Below are 13,902 nucleotides of genomic sequence, written 5' to 3' on the forward strand. Positions count from 1 at the left end.
CTAAACTGGGACAGAGGACGGGTTCCCCGCGCCCCCTTACCTCTGTTTGCACCATGGCAGGTCGTTGTGTTCGCAGCATCTTTACTGTCTGGAAAATATCTACAACACCCTCATAACGCATTCTTTCCAGGACGATACTCAATGTGATAAACACGCCGGTCCTGCCCACGCCAGCACTGCAGGAACGGGAGAAGAAAAGGAAACTGTATGTTAGTGTTCAACGGCTGCTCTAAATGCTGAGGGTACGGCACGGTTGGGCTGGGTCTTATGAATATGTTGGAACTGAAGAGCCTCCGTCAGTCCTCCAGGAGGTAGGGAACAGTAAAACTGCCAGCGTGTGACCCAAATGAATGTTGGAGAAAGCGAAGTGAAAAAACTAAAAGCTTTTGGTAGTGGTAAACAGCATTCAGTGTGAAAACGATTACTAATATGTAACACTAGGCTTTTTAAATTAAATAATTTGAAGAATGCATTATCCCCTGCTGCCCAGGGGCAGGGAGGTGCAATTCTTGCTACCAGCAAACACAACCCAGCAGCGTTAGAGGTGCAGAACTGGGCTAAGGCTGGTAAAAAAATGCTTCTAATTCTGCAGGCCAAATATTGATTAATACTGTAGTTCCCGTCTCCTTCAGAGTATCAGCATTTCATCTCTCTCCCCTGGATACAAAGGGTCAGGGGCCTTGCGGGCAGTGCCCAGGTCTGAAGGGAGATGAGTTTGGTTGGCACCACCCCCTCCAGACACCCCCAAGAATCTGCCTGCAAAGATGGGGTGGGAAAGGAGGGAGATATCAGTAGGATTTTAATTCCTTCTGCTCTTTTGCGTCCTCAGGTAAGTTAGATGTTTCTGTTTGCGCGTGCCTACCTGCAGTGGACAGAGATGGGGCCGTCCTGGCCAAACTGCTCCTTGGTCTTATGTACCTGTCCAATGAAATCGATAAAACCTTCTCCGGACTTTGGCACGCCTTGTTCTGGCCAGTCAGTGAACTGGAACTGACGAACAGTTCGTGACTGACCGTCCTGGGGGAGAAAATGGTAATATTTAAAACAACCTGTATTCGTGCTACTAAATACAAAAGGCAAAAAAAATCTCCCATTTTGTTGTTAGTTGATTAAGGGGCACAAAAAGTTGAGCCAACTTTGTGTTATAATCAAGTGAAAATAGACGTATTTTATCTACATAATGATGAAGCTGCTCGTGTTGCAGTTGACATTTCTGGAGTCGGCTTGTCAGTAGAGATCTATGCTCCCGGCAGGAGCTGAACGCCCTGACCACTGCGAAGACTGCACAGATGGAGCCTTCAGCAAAGGCACGTTCAAGGTGAGGTTGTGGCCTCTCTATCAATCTTGAGAAAGAGCTGCCACAGTGTCAGAATTACAGCTGACAGGAAGATAAATCTTGTTCTACCAGGACTGATGGGGCATCCTCCTCCTCAACCTTGCAAATAGAGTTATCAGGTTCTGTAAGACTGGCAACCTCAAAAGACTACTTCGAGAGTAGAGGGTTACATTTGCTAAACAAATTTCAGAAGGTACCGAAATATTCCTTCGGAGGAGAAATCTGACATTGAATCTAAGATTATTTGAGTGAATGTGCCCCTTTGAATATGACTTAAGGGTGGCTCCTCTTCAAACCCGAGGAGAAGTGCATGTGTTTGGGAGGGTGCAGAGTACCCTCTGCAAGTCTGTGGTTTTTGAGGTGTTTGGGGAGGTATTATTTTCTGCTTTCATCAACTTTCAGTAAGCTGCCAGTAAAACCAAAAGCTGGGTACATCTCTAACGAAGTGACTCACTACTGTGATTACTGAGCAGAGGTTAGAAAACTACTTTCAATTTGTAAGACGATATATTCAAGTACAATCTAGCTGCGCTGCTGTGTTCTGTTCCCTGTCACAACCAAGCTCTCCTCCACTGATGATAATCCCAGACTTTCACAGAGTTTACTCCTCACTCTTTCTTATGGGAACCCAAACGTGCCAAATTCACTGGTTTTCTGTAAGCCCCTTCCCTATTGCAGGGTTTGAACCAGCCCAGCCCAGCCCCAGCTACGACCCTCGCAAGCACGGAGCGCGCAGCAGGCGCTTACCCTGGCATCAGTGACCTTGAACTCTCGCAGGATGTACTGAGGCATGTTGTATTCAGCCATGGGATCTACTACGAAGTACTGGTACCGGGCAGAGCGCTCCGCTGGCCAGTACTGGTGGCACTTTTCCTGACAAGGAGAAAGAAAGATCGCTGTTAGCCCTTGTGCTGGATGTGGGCTCCCTGCCATGTTTGTCCTTAGCACACGCTTACCCGGCCCATCTCACGAAGCTTAGTCAACATCACGACAATGGTGGAGTTGTTCTCCCACAGCATCCGCCAGAAATCTTCAGTGGTCTCTGCCAGCGGCCCTTGAGTAGCAATGTACGCCTTCTGTTGTCTGAAATAGAGCCCAAGCACAAGGGGTGCGTCAAGGGGGGCTGTGGAGAATTGCTTGGGCACCAGCTTTGGGAAAAGCATACAAGAACTGGAGAGTAGGAAAACAAATGGGAATGCTGCGGAAGAACCAGAACAATGCAAGGTCTGAAGGGGTGGGAGGTGTCTTTGGTGCTAATGGTCAAAAAAAAAAACCCCAGTGCTGAAGCACTGTCTAATTACCGTTTCCAAGGGTAAATCCAGATTAATCTAATGTGAAACCCTACATGGAGTCCATGCTTTCTGGGCCTGAGTAGCACCAAGAATTCAACCGCCAAGCCCGGAGCTGCCCTAAGCCCCTGCACCCGGAGGTGAGGAATGGCGCAAATGGGGTTGCGTTGTTCCCTCCGTCAGGGCTCGGCTGTAGCTGGCCAGGCTCGGAGCGCACCAGCGGAGGGCTGCAGCGCTGAGGGCTGGAGCACGTGGCATGTATTGCCTGTGGGAAGCCGTCAGAATTGCAACGTTCCCAAATCACAAAAGTAATAAAAAGGCTAATCTGTTTTTAGAAACCTCCCAATAGCAAAACCCACCCCCTCACTGACACTCTATGTTTAGGATCTGCAGGTGGAGAAGGGTTTGGTTTGCTTTAGGGGATAAGTAATTTTAAGACCACGGAGAATAAAGCCTATCAGAAGTCTGTGTTTGACTGTGGGTTGCTGGCCATCAGCAAGAGTGAATTTACCTCTAGTACTGCCCCAGTGCGCGCAGTATAGCTAGGCGATGGGCCAGAACAAGAGACTAATCCATCCCTTAGTACCTCTGCATCCGCAGACTCACATGCAGAGAACTCCCTGAGCGCGGCGGGGCACAAGGTGCCGTTTACCTGTAGCCATCGATAAAGCTGGCATTGATGTAGTCTGACCCTTCCACTCCTCGGATGGGCTGAAGGCAGACCCGCGTGGTCTCGTATGGCATGATGTTGACAAGGCGATTCTTGAATTTGTTGCACGGGAGGTTGGCGCTGATGAACCTGGAGGTGTGGGCTTTGGAGTTGGCGAGTCGCTGAAGGCAAAAGCAGAGTCACAGCCATTTGTTCAGTTGTTTGGGTTTTTTTTTGCTTAAGCCCTATGCCAGCCCACTTAACATGCCCTCCATGTTCCACCCCGTTGGTCTGCCTTGTGCACCCTCCTTTGTTTTGGGGGCAGGGAGTAGTCTGAGACCTTTCCCCCAGCCAAACTTTAAAAGAAAAAAAAAAAAAAAAAAAAGACGCTTAAAAACCCAATCTAAAGAGTGAGCAAATTCAATCTGGATTTGAAATGACCAGACAAGCCTCCTGCAGTGGCAGGTAGTTCTCTCCCCTGGGAACGAGGGGTAGCCTAAGTCAGAAAGCAATTACTTCTCTAACATGGAAGCAAAAAGCTCCCATCAGCTGTATAAAGGCTCCCTGTCTGCTAGGCCTGAGTGCCAGCAGAACAAAGCGCCGTGAGGAATACAGAGCCTTCCCCAGTGACTACCGTCCCCACTCAGGCATCTACCAGTACCTTGAACTCCAGCTCCATGCCTGTCACGTGCTCTCCGACTTCAATCTGTGCCAGTTTCTGGATGTAGGTGTAGAGATTCCGAGCTGGGACCTCTGTGTTGCCGCAAGCAACAGCCTCGAGCAAGGCATCGTGTATAAAGCTGTACTGGTCCTCTGTCTGTACCATGTAGTTGCGCTGTGACCTCATGAGGGTGACGTGCCCGTAGATGTCCACTGTCTTCTCATGTTTTATCCTCTCCAGCATGGCGTCGATCACAATGAAGCAGCCGGTCCGTCCAACGCCCGCACTGGAAAGAAAAGGGAAAAAATGAAGTGCTGGACTATTCTGCCGCTGAAGAGAGATATTCCAAAAGGCCACCCACGCGTGAGGATGTTTCCACTGCCACAAACAGCAGTAAACACAGGGTAGAAGCAGATGCACAAGGCAGAGAGCAAACAGCAAATGCACTCAGTCACTGGGAAGGAACCAAAGCCTTGTGACCGTGGTTATTGATGGACTGAGACAAAGGGAATCTTGGCAAACCAGCCAAATGCGTGGGTCCAGCCGTTTCATAAATTTCATTGTATTAAAGGAACTTGCCTAATGGAACCGATGCTCCCCTCAGTGTGTTGCTCTTGACTGTGTTGGAGGGTTTGGATGGTTGTACAGCGTGCAGAAGAGGACAGTGGTGACACCAAAGTCACTGGTGCGAGAGCACAGTGCTGTACTGGGTCCAGTAAAGGCTGCACTGGAACCTAAAGAGCCGTTTATCGGAGCCAGTGCTGCTAAACCCCCTCCTCTCCTGTGCCGGTCAGGACGAAGTGCTCAGCTTGCACCCAACGTGCAGAGTTTTGCTTCCAGTCTCAGCCCAGTTTAGCAGAAACTTCCACAACCAAGTCTGGGCTTATGCCACCCGAGGACAGGACAGCAGATGAAAACGTGCCTCTGGTGACGTGCCTAGTGCCCCTCTGTACTGATCTGCCCGCCATCGGTGACATCCCCAGGACGAGAGCTCTCCTGCCAGACATCGATCACGACAATTCTAGGTAGGGGGCTCTAGGCTTGAACAAAAGGCTGGCACAATCTAAGGGCTTAAAAAGCACCTTTAATCACTCAGATCTTTCAACAGCTGAGAAACTACCGATGTTGTAATGAATAACATGCGTCACTACTTTTCCTAAATGTTTTTGTGCATCAAGGTAACATCAAACTTGTGTGTAATGGCGTTTGTGAATCAGCAGGGCTCTGTGGGCCTGTGCGTTTGCTGCTGCTAATAAAGGGTTTCCTTTTACTATTCCAGTGCAGTCCCTTCTTTCATAAAGCCCCCTTGATCTCTGTTAATTAGACTGCCTCACACCTGAACCAAGCAGGTGACTGGAGCTTTGGCACGAATTTAGCAGCTGATCTGGGAGCTGGTTCCTGTATGTTGTGAGCTGACAGCTCTCTTTATTCATTTTCTGAGAGGTGCACGATAATTGCCATCTGCAAGGTTAGTGATAAGTTGCCCACTTACAAAGACCGTTTAAATGGCACGCTCTAGGAAAGGCAGGATTAGCTTCCCCCAGCAGCCTCTAAAATTCAGACGTCTTTCCTCAGCGCCGAGTAACCTGCAGGCTCCTCCACACCCTCCTGAGGAACACAGGGATTTATCTGAGTTGAGGCTGCAAGCATTCCTCGTTGGGTTGTAAATTGAATTAGGGAATGCTCCCTGCCCACAGGGGCCTTCAGTTCGTCATTATCAGAATGGCTGCAGCACTCACAAAGCCCCTCTTTCAATCGCTGTCAGCTCTCCCTTTGACAGCTGACGCACCTCTGCCTCCCGAACACCCAATGCAGCAACACCGAGCAGCCTCCTAGCTCGCACTCCATCTTCCTCCTTTCCCGCCATGACAAGAAACAACCCCTACACCCAGAACCAGACACCAGGACGGCACGCGGCGCTTCCCGTTCCTGACAAGATCTGAGTGATTTGGTGCATACTAAACCCCTCGTCACCTCAGGAAATTCTGCGCTCAAACAAAACCCCAAGTATCCTCCTCAGACGCTGGCTGGGAATCCACTCTACAGACAGCTCTTCTCTGCTGGGTGCTCCCTAGGAGACCGCACGTGTCTCCTAGGTGCAGATCCACATCCGACTGACTTCTGTCTCCCTTGTAGACGGCCCCGTGCAAGAGTTAGGTGAAAGAAATCAGTACCTGCAGTGCACCACAATGGGACCAGCATCAGGGGGGTTGCAGGTTTTCACCCGTCTCAGAAAAGCCAGGAATGGGGTGGGATACTCGGGTACACCGTGGTCAGGCCACGCTGTGAACTGGAACTGGCGGACCTCCCGCTTCTCACTGGAGCCATTCTGCAAAGACAAAAGAGCACCAAGAGTAACGCCAGGTACCAGCACGTGACCATACCCTGCCCGTGCTGTGCGAGGAGAGCGCACCATCGCCCATCTCCGGGGAAAAAACGAGCGGGAGAAAGCTCACCTTATGAAGGGAGAACGTTCGAACACAGAATGTGGCCAATTCAATGGTATCAAGTAATGTCACTTGAATCATTCCATAGGTGTCTGTACCTCGGCCTGGCCAGTACTGGTCACACTTTATCTGGAAGACAGGAGGCATCACAAATCTCTGGAACAAACCCTTATGCTGCAGGGGAAGCTCTGCCCTCATGTTGTTACAGGTGAAGCCGGCGAGGTCGCAAAGGGGAGGGAAGGTTCAAGACATGTCCAGAGCACCAGGACAGGGCCAGACCCGGCATGAAAAGCTCCTACTGACTAAGCACAGGCTTTGATGCACCACATCGATCATGTAGACAATAGACTGGAATGATCCTGAAGATTAGAGTGAATGTACTGGGGCTTGTTAAACAAGAGAACTGAATGTGAAACTTGCCACATGATTAACTCCGAGACAGACCCACAAGGCATGCAATGGGACTGAGTGTCCTCTTGGAGCTGCAAAGGATGCTGCAGCTTTCCAGGGTGAATGGTTTGTTTTTTTAGAAGCAATGAATCACTGAACTTTCAGGGTGCTGGCAAAGCAGGCAGAAATCCCCCACTGACAGAAATGTGGGCTGCAGATCAAAGGGATCTGCTGTTCCCCAACCCTACCCTCCAGTCCCCCGGGATTGTGACTAACTAGTCATCCCTCTCATGCATCTTACCCGTGATTTCTCCTCCAGCTTAGTCATCATAACAATAGTAGCTGAACGCTGCTCCCACACCATCCTCCAAAAGTCTCCAAAGGTCTCTGGCAGAGGGCCCTGCGTGGCAATGTAGGCATTCTGCTTCCGGTAGCCATCGATGTAGTTGGCATTGATGTAATCGCTGCCCACAATTCCTGTATTAAATCAGCAAAAGCAAGTTAGTGGACTCCGCAGGACTTGATATAGATGGAAGCATGAGGAGATCTTTGCCGGAATGTTGTTAGAGAGAATTCTCCAAAAACAGCGGAGCCTTCATGGTTTGCTGGGTTACACTCACAGCTGGGAGTAACAGGGTCTTTTCAAGTGCTTCCCAGCTAAAGCTCCTGCCTCGAAGGTCTGCACTGCAGGGAGGGAAATAACTTCTTGCAAAAGATATTAAAGAGACTGAACACCAAGCCTTGAAACCATGGCGTTCTTGCTAGTGTTGCTAACAAGAGCAGAAGTCCTGGCCTAGGGCTCTTGCTTCACTGCTCTCAAATAGGACACAACCAAGTCCTTGTCCCAAAACGCCCAGCGTCCGGCAGCAAACGCACCTGGTCGATGCAACTGCGCAGTCCACACTCTCATCCCAGGCTGTGAGCTACAGCTGGACGAAGTAAGGAATAAAACCAGGCTTGATTCAGCCAGCAAAGGCTTTGAAATTACAGGCTTTGACTTGCTTTAAATTGTCCGCTGTCATTTTTAGGAGTGGGTTTTTTTCTATTCGCATGAGTTACGGGCTATTGAGTTACAGCTGCTTGCCTGTGTCCTTGCTTGAGGGGTTTGATATGAATGGCAGGAGGTGCTGCCAGCGTGAAGAGGGTGATTGGGACATGGCGGGAGAAAACCGCTCTGAAGTTAAAATGGACACTGGCAAGCGCTGACGTTCAGGTTCAGCTTTAGAGAGCCTCCGAGATTGGCACGGAGGATCCGCGCTGTTTGGCGATCTGGCCCGTTCCTAATTACCGTCGAGCGGCTGGCAAGGTTGGCAGGCTTCTGCTAACCTATGATTAACTCGGTACAGAACGCTTAACTCGTGTCTCGAGGGGGAGCCAAGGGTGGGGAGCAGTACCAATATGAAATTGGGTTGCTAGTCCTCCTCCTGCTGTAGCAATAGACATTGCTGCTCCTGTTGGCGAGGTGCAATCCACGCTGAATTGCCTGCCAGTCCTCAAGGGTACTCGGTAATTTCAGCTGCTGGTAGAAATGGCTGTTGATTAAATTTCTGGAGGGTTCCCTGCCCCCATTCCATCCCAAACTGAAATTTCGGGAGGGAAGGAGGCTGTGCAGCAGCAGCAGGAGGAACGTGATCAAGGCTGAGCTTCCGGAATTAATCTCCTCTCCAGCCCCCTCGGGTCCCCTCTGTAATTTAAAATGGTGGCCATGAGCTCCTGCACCATTCCGCTGTGTGACAGGCCCAGTTACAGAGAAGTCACGGAATTAAAGCCACTACTTCTTCCTGACCAAGCAGACGGTGACAATCTGCAGCCTTGACAAATCCAGATTTAAAACAAAGAGAAAGCAACAACTAATTCCTCCATCTCTTTTCATCTTCCAGCCCTCGGCATAAAATACAGCCTGGTAGGAAGGAACGCACCAGCCAAGACATGTCAGAACCTCTCAGATGCTTGAAAATCAAACCTTGGCCCATCGCACTTGCACCATCCGTCCCTCACGATGCCGCCCGGGCAGAGTCACGATGGCTGCCTGCGCCCAGCCCCTGCTTCTGCTTTCTGAAGAGCCGGGACCAGCCCAAAGCGCCCTTCATTTCTACACTTGCGCTCTCCTCTTTTCCCCCTGAATGACAAGGCAACTTTTAAAAGACTCTGCTTTCCTTGGCTCATACAATATTAATCTCAGAAGCAAAACAAGCCAGAACACAGCCATTTTCACAATGAGGAATGTTTAAAATCCTCTAATGGCACACAAGACCAATCCAGGTTTGTGCAGCTTTTTGGCAAATCACCGTGATCTGTTGTTACCTCAGGAACAGCTCTTCCACTTCCCTGCGTCCCTCAGAGCTACCTCAGCAGAGGGGGATTATTCTAGCAATTCCCTTGTCACGAAGGCTCCTGAATTAACCTTTACGTTCACCAGGCGTTATTAGGACGTCCCACATCCTCTCTGCTCAGCTGATCAGCTCTTGGCAATGCGAGACTGGCCTTAAATGCTTCATCCGTACAGCACAGCCACACACAACCCGAGACAACGAGATTCAAATATTATCTTGTCAGCAGCAACCAAAGCAGTGCCCTCTTAAACTCCGTCTCCTCTCCACCAAAAGCCCCTCTTATCCCAGCGCGCACCAGCGCAACTCTGTCAAGAGCCACGAGTTGTGAAATTTAATGTAAATTTTCAGACTGCACCATCACTCACATAAGAAGCTCAGGAAACAATTTATGACCTACCAGGCTAACACTAACCCCTTCTTATTCGTAGCCTTTTAGGGGCCGGGACTGCAGCGGGAGCTGCATATCAAGTAATCTTTATGTCTGTACAACTCGCCAGCCACATCTTTGCTATGCTGCTGACACTCACATTTGTACAATTAGCCCCGTGCTTACTTCTCATTCATCCGCCGTACAGATACACTCCACAATCCCTGCCACCCACGGCCCTGCTCTGCTCTCTCTGAAGCACTATGTGGTCTGAATCTTCCCGTTAGTCAGAAATGTGTTGCGCAGGGATCTCCAAGTAAAGGGAAGACAGCTTCCTGGTAAACCAGCCCTTGAAATGAGAGACTGCAGCTCCAGGGAATATGTCAGTCACCAGAATTTAACAAATGCCTGGTTTACAGAGGTATCTCCTGCTTGCTAAACTCCCAGGGAGACGTTAAGAGAAGAACATAAATAGAGGGTAACAGGAACGGGGGAAGAGCGTGTGCAATACGTTTCCCTGCAGCAACTTCAGCCCAGCGCTAACCCCTAGGAGCAGAGATGCTACAGTACCTTCAATGGGCAGCAGGATGACGCGCGAGTGGTCGTAGGCAATCACGTTCGCGTAACGGTTTTTGGGCTTGTTCACTTCGAGGTTGGAGTGCTCCCAGGTGAACTGCTGGCCAGGGTCAATGGACTGGAGGAATTGGGAAAGAAAATGGAAGAGTCAGAGAGGAGAAAAACAGCAAATGAAGCTCTGAATACCTTGTTCTGTGTGGGACAGATCATGGCTCTGAAGATCTAGCTGAGGAACACAGCATTCACCGTTTGCTGCCCTCAAGAACCCTTTGCTGTGGAAAAGCCCCAGCCCGGTGCCACAGGGTGCTCACAGCCCATCTCCAAGCTGTGAGCTTGGCCACAAGCACCCCCAGAGAGGCACCTGAGATAATTCTCCCTCTGACATGATGCAGTGCAACCCGGTGGCAAAAGCATCAGAGCAATTTCAGGCTGCAATACAGAGGCCTTGGACCGTACTTTTGTGAGGCTGCACTGGATTAGTTACAGCCCTGCGGTACCGACACTGATAAATGGCCGGCAATTGGGAGAGAGCAGGAACAATCGCATCAGGATGTATTTATGAAATGATGAAGAGGCTAAATCTGCACATGGTTAAACTAAACAATGATTAAGAGAGCATAAATACACCAGTGTCGTGGTGAGTACTAGTACCTGGGGAAGAAGACACTTAAGCTAGGACAAGGTTTATAACAACGTGTGCAAGCGGGATATGAAACATAAGGGAAAACCCTTGCTGTCACAGGCAGCGGGAAGGGACCGGGCTGCTCTAGATAGAGCCGAGACAGCACTGCTTGGGACCACAAAGGCTCGGTGCCGAAGGTCTCCCCGTGCAAGGTGCGGGGACAGCACCCTTTCGGGGTGCGGCCTGCCCCACAGGGTGGGATGAGCGCATCTCCCCAGACAGAGAAGGGGTAAGGACCCTGGCCCGAAGAGATTGAATCAACATGGCCTTTTCCTAGAAGGGATGAAGCAGTAAACAACAAAATGCACTGGCGAGAAAAATCCTCTCTGCCTGTCCTGGTGATTTACGCCAGGTTTGGTGGTTGGTTTTTTTTTTTTCTTGAAGTCCAGCTGTCCCAGATATGGAAATTAGGTTCATTACGTTTACCTCTAAATCCTCAGCCAGAGAATTAAATAAAACAAGGGCTTAATTCCTTCATCATTTTGCAGAACCCTAGGGGTTTGCCTCAATTGGAGGCTTGGCAGGAGCGTGCTGAGCTGTGTTTCTCGCTGTTCGCTCTCCCTCTCCCCTCCTGCCATCCTGGCTGGGGGGGGACAGGGGCCTGCAGACGCCCGCCCAGCTTCGTCCCTTTGCGCTGGCAGAGGTCGGCCCCTGCCAGGCACCCGCCGACCCCCGCCGGCACCGACCCCAGAGCTCCCCGGGCATGGCTCAGCTCCGGTGGTGGTGGCAACGCTGGTACAAACCCACCGACACAAACGTCCCCTTGCACTCTCGCTGCAGAGCATTTCTAACTAATGGGTATTTATACTGTTGTAATGTGTCTGTTTGCTCTCTATCCCTCTAATCTTGCCTCGCGTTCATTTCATTAGCGATGTTTGTTTAGCTCTGGCTCTCCCACTAGAGGAGGTTGTGCTGGAACGAAGCCAGGGCACTTGGGATATTGCATTATGCAAATCAGTCTTTGAAATCTGGATTGAGCGTATTAACAGGCTGCTGCTCCCCCCCGAGCCCCAATGTGGGGTGAAAGACCCCAGCAGAGCAAATGCGCCTTCTCCACCGCGCCACCTCCCCTCCGAGGATGCGGAGCTGCGAGTACAGGGCTGCTTCACGCATGCCGACATCTGCAAGGCAGACCGGGGAGAACGCATCCCAGAACCAGTCCTTTGTTCAGAAAATATCCCCTCGCTCTCTGCCTGCAAACAGAACTAGGCAGTCTAGACTAGTTATTAGTCTAAAAATATCGGGGCATTTTACGTCTTTGAACAACAACAACAACAAAATTTCAACCATATGTTCAATCTGCAATGAAAGCAACCCGCATACCGATGGTCCCAGCAGCACTGGGCATTCGCACTGGGATTTAACCAGCGCTGATGCACCCACAACACGGCGAGCGGACAGGAGCAGGTTTGTGCAAGCGCTCAGCCCTTCCCTGTCTGGCGGCAAGGATGCCGTGCTACCTAGTGGCAGCGGTAACGTGGGGGCTGTGATGCTCCTTGCCTTCCCCCCTCAGCCTGCCTTGGGACTGGCCTGACCCATCAGTCCCGGCAAGGTGGGAATTTTACAGTCTGGGATTGTCATTTGAAATGCAAATCCAGGAGCCACAGCTGCTCACCTGCAGGAGCCCATCTGAGTCACCAAACATCAGCAGGAAGGAGAAAGTATGAGCACAAAACCCCCAGACAAGACAAGGAAGGTACAAATCATCCTGTTTTCTCAGCTTTAGCCCCACGGCTGCAGATCACGTCAGCTGTGGAGGACCTCCTGTTCACCTCCCCTAACTTCAGCTACGTAAAACTGGGTATCACGTTCCTTGGCTTGGTCCTCTCCATGTTCAGCAGCAAGACACAGGCACCCCCAAGAACAACCCCCCATCCCATCGGTCTGGCAGTCATCTTCCAGAAATGCCTCCCCTTCAGGAAGGGAGCTCGGACCCTGCCCGAGGTGCCCACTCTTTGCGCAGGAGTGGCTCACAGACCAAGCCTCTTTCTTTTTTATGGTCCAGAATCGAACCTAGCAAAGCACTAAGCAAGTACTTAATTTTCAATACATAAATAGCTTTTTTTATTTCAACTAACCGGATCCTTAAAATGAAGCTATGTTTATTTGGATGAGGGCCTGTCTGCATTTCCTAATGCCCTGGCTCTGCAAAACCACACACAACACTCACTCTTGCTCATACCTCGTACTCTTGGGACAATTTCAGGTTATCATTAGCTTTGAGATGCTCTGTGTGTTCAGCCAGCTCGGAAACGGGGATTGGTGGGTGGCTGAGCATACCTAAAAGAAAAGACAGCAGGAAAAGAATCTCATTTAATAATAGCTAAAATTCACAACCATTGCGCATTTTATAAGAAAGAAGAAACAAGAAAAGAAAAAAAATTACAATGTAAGATCTGCAATGAAAGTAGGGAGGTTAGAAGAGAAGAATTCAGGGCTCGAAATTGTGTCCTTGGAAGTAAAAAATAAAAATCAAGGAAATAAAAAAAACAGTAAAATGAGAGTGTTCCCATGATGGCCCCATTTTCAATGTGTAAATCAGAGCAAAACAAAAAGGAAAATCCGAAGAGCAGATGCATGTTAGCGATTCCAATAGTGGACTTAAAATGAGCAAACGCTGCCAGAGGAACCTACGCAGCAAATGTTACAGCACCCGCAATGATCATAAACAAACTCCAACACAAAAGAGGAGAAGGGGCAGGGATCCAGCCAACCATGGTGATGTGGGGCAGGGGAAGGGAATGCAGATGGGGGGAAGCAGGGGAGGCTTTTCAGGAACTGTCCTCGGCACAGTATTGGCTCTGTAAGCTCCTCGGTGAGCTCGTGGACGCGGCGGTCTAACCTTCACCGCTCCAAGAGCGCAACCAGGTATGGAAATGTCAAGCACTGGCTCGTCTACCCGCTCACGGCCGGCGGGTGATGTTCCTCCTCCAGCACAGCCCGCGGATGGCCAGTGCTGCCCTGTCCTCACCCTCCCTCTTCCACCGGCGGGGCAGGCTGTACTGACCCCGTCGCAGTCTCTGCTGGGGGCGTCATTACCTTTTGTGACGGAGTGGCAAAAGATCCTCTGACCCTTTGCAGTCTGGGGGATGGGAAACAATTTGCTGGGGAGATGGATGCCTCATGACCCTGGTTTACCTGCTGCCCTTGTGATTCGCCCCAACGCTTAGTT

General features: G+C 50.4%; 1 protein-coding gene across 9 annotated transcripts in view; it reads right to left on the reverse strand.

Annotated features, from left to right (window-relative positions):
* Positions 1 to 13,902, reverse strand: part of PTPRS (protein tyrosine phosphatase receptor type S) — a 162,869-nt gene that overhangs the window by 2,556 nt on the left and 146,411 nt on the right. For all 9 annotated transcript variants that reach the window (XM_054181822.1, XM_054181823.1, XM_054181829.1 and 6 more), the window contains 11 exons: positions 12,913 to 13,010; positions 10,043 to 10,166; positions 7,074 to 7,249; positions 6,392 to 6,511; positions 6,110 to 6,264; positions 3,936 to 4,221; positions 3,278 to 3,456; positions 2,293 to 2,419; positions 2,084 to 2,209; positions 863 to 1,017; positions 41 to 176 (listed from right to left, as the gene is read on the reverse strand). In XM_054181822.1, the coding sequence (XP_054037797.1) occupies positions 41 to 176; positions 863 to 1,017; positions 2,084 to 2,209; positions 2,293 to 2,419; positions 3,278 to 3,456; positions 3,936 to 4,221; positions 6,110 to 6,264; positions 6,392 to 6,511; positions 7,074 to 7,249; positions 10,043 to 10,166; positions 12,913 to 13,010 (1,682 nt within the window). The remainder of the gene's footprint in view (positions 1 to 40; positions 177 to 862; positions 1,018 to 2,083; positions 2,210 to 2,292; positions 2,420 to 3,277; positions 3,457 to 3,935; positions 4,222 to 6,109; positions 6,265 to 6,391; positions 6,512 to 7,073; positions 7,250 to 10,042; positions 10,167 to 12,912; positions 13,011 to 13,902) is intronic.

The sequence above is a fragment of the Rissa tridactyla genome, chromosome 22 (assembly GCF_028500815.1).
Source record: "Rissa tridactyla isolate bRisTri1 chromosome 22, bRisTri1.patW.cur.20221130, whole genome shotgun sequence".
NCBI lineage: Eukaryota > Metazoa > Chordata > Aves > Charadriiformes > Laridae > Rissa > Rissa tridactyla.